Here is an 11754-nt window from a genome sequence, read left to right as displayed (position 1 = left end):
GACCCTTCCTTCCCCTGGTGCCTGCATTGTCCACACGTGTGACCATTACAACACTCTGGCCTCCCAATTCCTTCAGCTCCTCACCCGCAGCGATGAGCTTATCTAAGTCACCTCGGCTGCCCTCTCAGTTTACAGAAAGGCAGAAGTTCTCAAGAACCCTAATGACCACCTGGGTGTGGGGGGAGGTGTGTTAAGGCACAAACGAGGCCTCCTCTTACTGTCCCTCCAAAGATCCCAGACTCCCACCTGGGTTGTCAATAGGCAGGTCACTGAGCAGAGCTGCAGGTCACAGTCACCATGCCAACCTTTATGGCCATCATAACAGGGCATTCTGCCTCTACAGGGCAGGGGAAGGGTTCAGCGGGTGGTGGGGGCCCTTGCCTTACAGTGAGACTCTGGCCTCTTCTGCCCAAAGGACAGGTACCAGTGGAGGCTCACAGGGTGACATGGTGAAAGGGCTGAGGGACCAAGGCCCCTCAGCACAGGAAGAGGTGGCAGGGGTGGCAACCTGTGGTGACCTGAGGTGGCCTGGCATCCTGTGAGGCCATAGAGGTTGCCAGTAAAATGGGGGCTGGTGGCTCTGGGATGCCAGGTCCTACACTGTTCCTGCTTCTGGTGCTGCCACCTTCTCTGGTGAGCAAGAAGAGCTTCCTGCACAGCGTCCCGGGATCCAGAGACTTCCAGCACCTCAGCCTGAGCTGGGAAAGCCTCCACCGCCACCTCAGCCAGGACGGGGGGAACTTCCGCCACCACCGCAGCCTGGGTGCCTGGCAGGTGCAGACAAAGGAGAGTTTTATCTGCGCAAATGACTTCTACTTCGTCTTGGACAAGTGAGTGCCCTCCTGGCCTGGCACCAGGTGTCCCAGGGTGCTGTTACCCATAAGGACAACATGGACAGGACATGACCAAAGGGGAACCCGGATTATGAGGGACGGGAAGCAAGGCTGGCTTTGCTGGACCCTAGGAACAGATCGGTTGGCCCCCTTGTTGCTGAGGCAGAAGAAACATCCTAGGTTTTTGTCTCCCCGGACGGTTTCTTTAGGAAAGGCTAAAAGGACGCCTCTCTAGATGGGTTTCTGGATGGCTCAGTCCTCTATCGCTATGGCAGCAGCTGTGACACACGTGCCCCTGAAGGAGCTGGAGGGACAGGGATTGCTAGGAGCCTCCTCCCAGCAGTTGTCAGAAGCTCACCCTGTGGGTTATGGGTTTGCTTTGTTTCATTGTGTTTTCACCCAATGACTTCCATGATTACCGGGCCCCAGAGAGACTGCTGTGTGCTTCTGTGGGGCATTCGCTCAGTGTCACTGCTTAGAAGGATCTCTGCTTTGCTGCTGCTAAGCGTTTATGCGTGTCTCTCCTTCCTCCTGGACCCCCATCCTGAAGTTTGTGTGCACGCTCAGAACAGTGTGGGTGTCTGGTGTGTCCCTCGGAGGCTGGGCTGTGTATCAGGCACCGTCTGGCCCTCAAAGAAGGAGGGGAGGAACAGTGCTGTGGTCCTGGAGAGATTGCCTCAGTTCCATTCCCAACTCCTCTGTGGGGCTGAGAATGCTGCTTATTGCTCAATGGCCTGGTGGCAGGGTACCACTAGCATCCTGAGGCACTCGCCAGCGCCCAAGGCCGGTCCCAGCGCTTCTGTTACCCTCTAAACCATCCTGGCCTGCAGAGCAGTGAAGGTGTTTCCAGGTGCAATTGCCTGCAAAGGGGCCACTCCTAGAGGTTGGATACAGGAGCCCAGAGGCTGGTGGTGGTCACAGGACTCAGGCTTCCTGTGCTGCCATCATTCCAATATCCAGGTGGTACCTCCTCTGATTCCTCTGATTCTCCGCGGAGACTGATGGTTGGGGTGGGGGAGGGGTCATGCCCAGCCAACCAGTTGCTGAGAAAAGTCAGCAGAGCTGAGGGCCACGCTGCCCACAGGGGACCTCCTCACTGCACATGGAGGGTGCCCTGAGATGCACTGGGCAGGGTTGACTGGCTGATCCTGACCACAGCCCAGGGGTGGTGCTTCCCCTCCTGGATACTGGGCTCGGACATGGATCCGTAATGGGGGCAACTGACAGCCTCTTGGGTCAGTCTGTGCAGAGTGCACTAGTGACCTCAAAGGGTCTCAGCTGCCATCCTCTGATGGTGCCCTGGCCACACCCCTAATCTCTGCTCACAGGACCAATGTGGGCACAGCCCAGCCTGGATGGATGAGGGAGGCCGCAAGGTGGAGGTGGGCCTGGGAAGAGTAGTGAATGAACACGAAGCATGTGTCATGCAATGTGCTGCCCACTGTGCCTTCCCAGGAGCTGAGGGGGTGGTTCTATGTCCCTGTTTTAGGGTGTTGATACCGAGGCTTGGGGGCTAGGGATTTGCTCAATGTCAATCAAAGCTCGCTTCCTGCAAACCTTTAGATGGTGGCAGAGTGCTCCCCTGTTCTCTCTCCCAGGGAGGTGGTACTTGGGGGAACTAGAAAGGCGCCATTAAATGGATTGCTGAGCCAGGGGCCAGGCCATTCTTACTTCTTGCCCCTCTCATCACCCCACCCCACCTCTTGCTCCTTTGGCTTCTTAAAGGGCTGGGAGGCAACACTCGTCCCTCTGACCATGGCCGGCTGCAGCTGGAGCTCGATGTGAAGGGCATGGACCTTGCCCTGAAGACTAGGAGGGCAGGGGAGCAAGGGGAGCAACTCAGGCCCCCAGACCCTTTTTCTGGCTCCAGGATAGAGGTTTCTCCACATCACACCAGGCACTGTCAGCCTTGACTCTTGCCATCCATGGGGCAGGACAGAATCCTGCTGGATTCTGCGAATGGAAGGAAGAGCTGAGGGTGTCCCAGAGAGAGCACTCACCACCACCCCCACCCCGTCCCAGCCCCAGGCCATCAGTGAGGCCAGTCCACAGCACACTTCGAGCCCCAGGGAACAGCCCCTTCTCCCTGGAGCTCTGCTCACCCAGGGGCTGGAAGAAGGCTTTGCTGCCCTCCAGGGCAGGCTTGATGACAAGTTCTTGGAGGGTGACACTGGCTCTCTCCTGTGGCTGTGCCTGTGGCTCTGGGGAAAGGGGAGTAATGATCACTGAGGAGGGGGCCCCAGCTTTATACCAAGGAGACACCACTCACCAGTCAGGTGGCCCTGGGCAAGTCACCGCACCTCCTGTGCCCCAGTGTCCCCATCTCTACAGGGACCCTTTGCACCCCCTCTCCAGGTTGGGGTGAGAGTGAAGGGGAGTGTAGGTAGTCTGCTCAGCACAGCGTTGGATGCAACCTTGAGGGTGAGGATGAAATGAAATGGGAGGGAAGGCAGTCACACACTCTGGGAACTCCCTGCACTCCAGGGGCCACACCCAACCCTGACCCTGGCTCAGTTCTGTTCCCGGGGCCCTTTGGGGTGAGGTGGGGTGCTGGTCAGACTCCTGTACTGGAAGCTCTCCCGTGGCTCTCTGCCCTTTCCCCCATGTGATGAGCAGTCCTGTTCATTCCTTTCTTCCCTTATCAGTCAGCCACTCACACACCAGGCCCGAGCCGCTGCCCGGTCTGTGCCACTATTTGCACAGTGGGGATAAGGCAGAAAACAAGCTAGACAAAACCCCGCTTTCCTGGAGCTTCTATGTTAGTGGAGAGACAGGACCTAAATGAAAGAGGACAGGAAGTGGTGTGTTAGCTGGGTGAGCACCAGGGGACGGCAGGAAGTGCTGTCGGAGGGGCCATTAAAGGGTGGTCAGGAAAGGCCTTGCACAGAGTGGAGGGCAAGGGGCGAGAACTGGGTCCTTTCTGTGCAGAGCAGTTGTGTGCGTGGATCTTGTTCTTGAAAACACTCTCAATTTGAGGGCACTGGGCAGAGACTCTGGATAGACCGGTGGGGTTGGCTCAGGGTCTCGGGAGGAAGAGGATTTGGTGTGGAATTGCAGGGTAGGCAGATGATGAGGGGCCAGATGCTGGGTCTCATTTGAAGGTCCAGGCCACAGGCTGCCAAACAGGTTGCATGGGGGAGGCCTGGTGTGGCCACAGCCCGGGGTAAGAGGAGGTGGAGGAGCAGGATCATCACTGTCTTCCTCAGAACTGCGGGGAAATGTCAGCACCTCTTTTTATAGATGAGGGCAGGAGGGGGCTCAGGGCCAGAGAATGACCCACCAAAGTTTACAGAAGGGGGATGGGTCAGGAGCTGAAAGTCTAGAGTGTCTGATACCAAACCAAATCTCAAAACCTCTGAGGCTGGGCCAGTGGTTGTGGGTTATCCATCACCTGCAGGAAGGTCTTGAGTGGTTCACTTCCAGGTCCCTTATTAGATTTTTGATTCTTTTGTTCATTCACTAGGTTGAGTTAAATGATAATGAATAACTTTGTCTTGTGCTCACAGTTATGGCCAATGTCCTTTAAGGGCCAGGGTGTCCCAGGCTGAAGGAGTGGCCTGTGCAAAGGCATAAACAATGAGGTCTTCCGGTTATCTCAGAAGATCCCAGTGTGAGGAGGCGGGAAAAGGAGAGAGAAAGAGAGGTACAGGCCAATGTGGGGCCCACATAGGAGATAGATTCTGCAGGTCTAGATTATTTGAAAGAAAGCTTCTTTACCACAAGGTCACTGAAGGGGCTTTTCTCAGCAGACAAATGGATCAGATCTATGTTTTGGAAGGAGCTCTTCGATTGCTTAAGGGAAGGATTGGAAGGCGGGATGATGGAAGTGTGATCAGAGTTAAAAGGAGAAGGGCCATAGGAGGTGACAGCAGGCCTGCGATGCTGAGTAAAGGCAGGCACCCAGTCAGCTTTGTCCAGTGAGAGGGGAATGGGGAGATAGAACCCAGAGGAGCACCCACATGAGCTGTGCAGGTGGAGGGAGAGGGGCTGACAGAGAGGGCAAAAGCAGAGCTTCATGCTGCATCCTGGCCAGTGGAGGAACCTGTGCAGGATGCTCATTAGAGAGTGCCTTGTCATCAAGACCTGTGCAAGCAACTGGGCAGGAACAGGAGTAAGAGGAGCTTTGATGACAAGTGCACTTTGGGGCTGAAAAGTGTCCTCAAGGTTCTACCAATTTGGATCAAATGATTGGGCCATCTGGTCACTGCAGGTGGCCACCTAGAGAATGGTCTGCTCTTGGGTGGGGGGGGGGGTCTCACAGGGAATGACAGCTGAAGGAGCATATTGAAAGGGGCATCTCCACTCAGCATGTTTGTCCTTCACAGAGGTTCCCCACCTGGGGGAACAGACTGCAGTCCTACGCTCCCTGTGGTAGTGCCATCCTACGTTTCTCCTTCTCAGGACCCTCACACTCTCACAGAGTGCCCATGGCATATGTGCCTTGGCAGGTGCAGAGGATAATGGGGCCTGTACACATTAAACAAAATTCCCATTCATCCCTCCCAGCCCCTGGCAATCTCTAATCTAGTTACTTTCTGTATCTCTTAATACACCTATGCTAGGCACCTCATTTAAATGGAATTATATAATAGTTGGCCGTGTGTGTCTGACTCTCACTTATATATATGTTTTTGAGGTTTTTCCATATTGTAACATCTCAAATTTTCATTTTTGTGGCTGAATAACATTTCATCTTTTTTTTAATTAAATCTTTATTGTTCAGATTATTACATTTGTTCCTCTTTTTCCCCCCATAACTCCCCTCCTCCCAGTTCCCGCCCCACCCTCCGCCCTCACTTCCCACCCACTGTCCTCTTCCATAGGTGCACGATTTTTGTCCAGTCTCTTTCTGCATCTCCCACACCCCTTTCCCCCCCAAGAATAGTCAGTCCATTCCCTTTCTATGTCCCTGATTCTATTATGATCACCAGATTATTTATTCACTTGATTCTTAGATTCACTCGTTGATAGATGCATATTTGTTGTTCATAATTTGTATCTTTACCTTTTTCTTCTTCTTCCTCTTCTTAAAGGATACCTTTCAGCATTTCATATAATACTGGTTTGGTGGTGATGAACTCCTTTAGCTTTTCCTTATCTGTGAAGCTCTTTATCTGACCTTCAATTCTGAATGATAGCTTTGCTGGATAATGTAATCTTGGTTGTAGGTTCTTGGTGTTCATCACTTTGAATATTTCTTGCCATTCCCTTCTGGCCTGCAAAGTTTCTGTTGAGAAATCAGCTGACAGTTGTATGGGTATTCCCTTGTAGGTAACTGGGTTTCTTTCTCTTGCTGCTTTTAAGATTCTCTCTTTGTCTTTTGCTCTTGGCATTTTAATTATGATGTGTCTTGGTGTGGTCCCCTTTGGATTCCTTTTGTTTGGGGTTCTCTGCGCTTCCTGGACCTGTAAGTCTATTTCTTTCACCAGGTGGGGGAAGTTTTCTGTCATTATTTCTTCAAATAGGTTTTCAATATCTTGCTCTCTCTCATCTTCTGGCACCCCTATAATTCTGATGTTGGTATGCTTGAAGCTGTCCCAGAGGCTCCTTACACTATCTTCGTATTTTCGGATTCTTTTTTCATTTTGCTTTTCCAGTTGGGTGTTTTTTGCTTCTTCGCATTTTGAATCTTTGACTTGATTCTTGCGCTCCTCTGGTCTGCTGTTGGGAGTCTGTATAATATTCTTTATTTCAGTCAGTGTATGCTTAATTTCTAGTTGGTTCTTTATCACAACATCGAGGGTCTCATTAGATTTCTTGAGGATCTCACTACATTTATCGGCAGTCTCACCAGTCTTTTCGAGGGCCTTACTAAGTTTATTGGCAGCTTCTAGAGAGTTCTTGAGAGACCTTAAAAGTGTGGTTTTGAGCTCTATATCTTCCATTTCTGACATTTGTGTCCTGTTTCTTTGTCTCCGCATTTTTTTATCTTTTCTTGGTGCAACCCCTAGTGGTCTTTGTGCGCAGTCTTATAGTTAAGCCTTGATTGTTGTCGGTAATACCAGGGGTGATTTGACCTCCAGGCTAACTGGCTATGAGAGTCAGCTGTGTCTGCAGTGGGAGAGCTTCTGTGCTGGATCTCTTGGGCGGTGCTAATCTAGCCTTTGCCTGAGGCTATCCGGCAAATGGCTCTGCGCAGGGCTTGGGTGGGGCTGGTCCCCGGGGATCTACAGGGCGGAAGGAGCAAGCAGTTATGGCTGCTCTCAGTTCCATCCCTAGGGGCTCTGCCTCTCAGAGTCCCAGCAACCGCTGCAAACCTCGGAGAGAAAGCTGCCTTCGAGTTCCGACTGAAGCCAGACAGTCCCGCTTCTCCCGTTTGAGTCTGGGTCCCCAGGGACTCGCCCGGATCTGGAGCTCAGAGTCTGAAACTCCCTCTGGATTGAAAACAACAACCACGCCCTCCGCCGCCAGCCCACTCAGCGCGCGCACTCCGCACCTGAGTATTTCACTTCAGCACTGCCCCTCCTCTGAGTCTGGGTATGATATTCTCTTTCCTCCTAGTTGTAGAATTTCCACTCAGCCAGCCTTCCTGTGGTTCTGGATGATGTCTGTTCTGTCCTTTAGTTATATCTCTGAAGTGGTTGTTCGAGGCAGCAATCTCCGTTGTTAACCTATGCCGCCATCTTGGTTTCTCCTGCAATCAACCTGAATAATATTTCATCTTATACCACATTCTCCACATCCATTCATCTGGTGATGAGAGCTGGGGTCTTTCCACTTGGGATGATTGTGAATAGTGCTGCTGTGAACACGGATGCATATTTACCTGTGTGGGTCGCTGCTTTCATGTCCCTTGGGCATATGCCTAAGAGTGCAATTGCTGGCTCATACGGTAATTTTGTGTTTAATTATGTTAACTATGCTATAATGTTTAACACAGTGGCTGCACCATTTTACATCCCCATAAGCAATGAATGCACAAGGGTTCCAGATCCTCCACCTTCTCTGCAATACTTGTTATTTTCCACATTTGGTTAGTTTTCTTTTGTTTTATCTACACTAATAAAAGAGAAACATGGTAATTGGCATACGACCGCTACCCTCCCCATTGGCTAATCAGCGAGATATGCAAATTAACTGACAGCCAAGATGGCGACCAGCAGCCAGGCAGCTTAAACTGAACATGAGGATTGCTTGCTTCAGTGACGGGGGATTCCAATGTTCCCCGCCTGCCGCTGCAGGCCTCTGAGCGGGAAGTTGGAAACATAGTAACATAGAGAAGCTAAAAAACCCTCAGAAACCTGCTTTCAGCGAGCTGGGATCTCAGAGCTGGAGTTGATACAGAGTTTCGATTGTAGAACACAAACAAGTCTGGGCCGGAGGGTTTCCGCTTTCCCAGCAGCAGAGGCCTCAGAGCTGGAGCCACAGCTAAAGCTGGCCCAGAATAAAAAAGAAAAAGAAAAAAAGGAGCGGTTGGGAACTTCAGTCACCCAACAGCCTGAAAACAGCCCTCAGCCCCTATCCCAGACTGGCCAGGCACCCCAGTGGGGACCCCCACCCTGAAGGCTGAAGGGTGTGTTACCAGCTGCAAACAGCCATCATCCCCTCACCCAGGCTGGCCAGGCACCCCAGTGGGGACCCACACCCTGATCCAGGACACCCTTCAGGGCAAACCACAGGCCCCCACCCATGCACCAGGCCTCTATGCTATGTAGTAAAAGGGTAATATGCCTCCCAGCACTGGGATCAGCGGAGCCGCAAGGCCTCCTGGCACTGGGATCAGCGTGACAGGGGGCAGCACCCAAACCCCCTGATCGGCCCTGCTCTGTGTGTGACAGGGTGCGGCATCCCAACCCCCCCCCCCCACGGGCCCTGCTCTGTGTGTGACAGGGGACGGTGCCACAACTCCCCTATCGGCCCTACTCTGTGAGTGACAGGGCGGAGCTCCTCAACCCCCTGATGGGCCCTGCTCTGTGCGTGACAGGGTAAGGAGCCCCAATCCCCCTGATGGGCCCTGCTCTGTGCGTGACAGGGGGCAGCGCCCCAACCCCCGATTGGTTCTGCTCTGTGCGTGACGGGGGTGGCACCGCAACCTCCCCATTTACCCTGCTTTCAGTGTGACAGGGGGCGGTTCCCCAACCCCCCAATTGGCCCTACCCTGAGCGCGACTGAGGGTGGCATCGCAACCTCCCATTCCGCCCTGCTCTGTGCATGACAGGGGGCGGCGCCCCAACTCCCCAATCAGCCCTGCTCTGAGCCCGACCAGGGGCTGCACCTAGGGATTGGGCCTGCCCTCTGCCACCCGGGAGCAGGCCTAAGCCAGCAGGTCGTTATCTCCCGAGGGGTCCCAGACTTCGAGAAGGCACAGCTGGGCTGAGGGGCCTCCCTCCCCCCCCCCGCCCGAGTGCACAAATTTTTGTGCACCGGGCCTCTAGTTTTTTATAATAGCCATCCAATGGGTGTAAAAAGGTATCTCATTATGTTTTTGATTTGCATTTCCCTAATAACCAGTGATTGTAATCCTCTTTCTGTGCTCAATGCCCATTACATAACTTTTTGTCAGAAATGTCTTCTCAAGTCTTTTGCCTATCTTTCAATTGAGTTATATATACACTGAGTGGCCAGATTATTATGACCACCTGACATTTGTAGGCAAATTAACCGTACACTGCATTGTATGGGATATGGAAGCCAAAAGCCTGTTTGAACCCCTTTGCTGTCTGCAGTTACCAAGATAAATTGTCTCCAATTTGCACAGGAATACAAGGATTGGACAGTCAAGCATTGGAAAAGCCATGTGGTCCAATGAATCACGTTTCCAGTTGCATCATGCAGATGACAGAGTGAGAATTTGGCAGAAACAGCATGAAAGCATGCACCCCACATCAGGAGTACAATCCTTCATGCTGGTGGGAGCAGTGTTATGGTTTGGGACATATTTTCCTGGCATGATTTGGGCCTTTTAATTTGTTTGGAACAAAGTCTGAAGAGCACATTGCTGATCAGGTTCATCCTATCATGTTGATGGCGGATCCCAATGGAGATGGCTTCTTCCAGGAAGACAATGCGCCATGCCACGGTGCTCCTATTGTGCAGGAGTGGTTTCAAGAACATGAGGGAGACTTTACCTTGCTTCGGTGGCCCCTACAATAATCACCAAATCTCAATCCAATTGAGCATTTGTGGGGCAAAGTTAGAAGAGCCATCAGGCAGCTGGTCACAGAACTGGACAGTGCTATTCATCAGGCATGGTGTCAGATTCCTCACATCACCTTTCAACATCTCGTGGTGTCAATGCCAAGAAGAATCGCCGCAGTATTGAAGGCAAAAGGTGGCCTAACGTACTGATGGAGTGGTCATAATAATCTGGCCACTCATAATAATATATATTCCACATTCAAAGGCTGTTAAATCGCGTTGTTTACCCATATCTTCAGAAAAAAAATCACTTCTATTGTCGTGGTCAACAACCTGCTTCCTTATTTATAATGGTCTTGCCCTCTAGCAACTTCAGCACAAAATTATAGCTAATTTGCCTACAAATGTCAAGTGGTCATAATAATCTGGCCACTCAGTGTATATTCTTATATATTCTGGATATCAGATATATGATTTGCAAATGTTCTCTCTCACTCTTGGGTTATCTTTTCATTTTGCTGGTATTGCTGTTTTCCTAAAAATTTTTAATTTTGATGAAGTTTGTTTTTTTCCTGTTTTATTCTATTATTGCCTGTGGTTTTAGTGTCATGTCCAAAACCATTATCACATCTGATGTCATAAATATTTAACTCTCATGTTTTCTTCTAAGAGTTTAATAGTTTTAAGTCTAACATATAGTACTTTCATCCATTTTGCATTATTTTTGTATATGGTGTGAGGTGAGAGTCCTGCTGCACTCTGTTGCATGTGGACATCCAGTTTTCCCAGCACCATTTATTGAAAATACTGTCATTTTCTAAATTGAATAGTCTTGGCACTCTTGTGGGAAATAATTTGAACCTATATGCTGGAATTGATTTTTGAGCTTCCTATAGCACTCCATTGCTCTACATGACTATAATTCTGTCAGTACCACACTTTTTTATCATTGTTGCTTTGCAATTAACTTTGACATGTGATAACTTCAGTGTGCCAGCTTCGTTCTTATTCAACATTATTTTAGCTATTTGAAATCTCTTGAGAATCCATAAGAATTTTTGCATAAATTCATCAATTTCTGCAAAAAAAATAATGCTGTTGAGATTGTGATGGAGAGTATATGGAATCTCTAGAGAGCCTTGGCTAGTATTACTAGTTTAACACTAGTATTCTCCTAATCCACAAATATATAATGTCTTTTCAATGATTTATGTCCTTTTTAATTTCTTTCAGCAATGTTTTATAGTTTTCACAGTACCAATCTTTTCCCTTCTTGGTTTAATTTACTCATAATGTCTTGTTCTACTTTATGATATTGTAATGGCATTATTTTCTTCATTAGTTTTTGGAATATTCAATGCAGTATACAAAAAGGCTAATGATTTTATATGCCAATTTTGTAACCTGCAACTTTACTACATTTACATGATTAAGTAGTATTTTTGAAATAGTTGTTATTTTTTACATGTAAAACCATATATTCAAGAACAGAGATAATTTTACATTTTCTTTTTCAATGTCTTTATTTCATTTCCTTGCCCACTTGCTCTAGCTAGAACTTCCAATGCTATCTATAATAATAAAAGCTAATTAGACCGGGCATCCTTAAGGACGACCTTCCAGATGAAGCCAGGGCTGCGAAGGAAACCCAAGTCCCAGGTGCCTGCTGCCAGCTGGAGGGAAGCCTGGGTCCCAGGTGCCTGTCAATGGCCAGAGGGAAGCCTGGGTTCTGGGTGCCAGAGGGAAGCGGGTGCCAGCAGCCAAGAGAAGGGAGGCCTATTCTTGCATGAATTTTGTGCATCAGGCCTCTAGTGTTGAATAAAAGTGGACATGTGGGTTTTTC

General features: G+C 49.9%; 1 protein-coding gene across 1 annotated transcript in view; it reads left to right on the top strand.

Annotated features, from left to right (window-relative positions):
* The first annotated feature begins 564 nt into the window (after window positions 1-564).
* The window catches only part of LOC132214626 (anthrax toxin receptor-like), a 122905-nt gene continuing 111715 nt past the window's right edge, over window positions 565-11754 (top strand). Inside the window, exon 1 of the mRNA XM_059661963.1 lies at window positions 565-830. Within this exon, the coding sequence (XP_059517946.1) occupies window positions 565-830 (266 nt within the window). The remainder of the gene's footprint in view (window positions 831-11754) is intronic.

Source organism: Myotis daubentonii, chromosome 13, assembly GCF_963259705.1.
Source record: "Myotis daubentonii chromosome 13, mMyoDau2.1, whole genome shotgun sequence".
Lineage (NCBI taxonomy): Eukaryota > Metazoa > Chordata > Mammalia > Chiroptera > Vespertilionidae > Myotis > Myotis daubentonii.
Note: the sequence above shows the minus strand (reverse complement) of the source record. Positions and strands in the feature narration are given on the sequence as shown.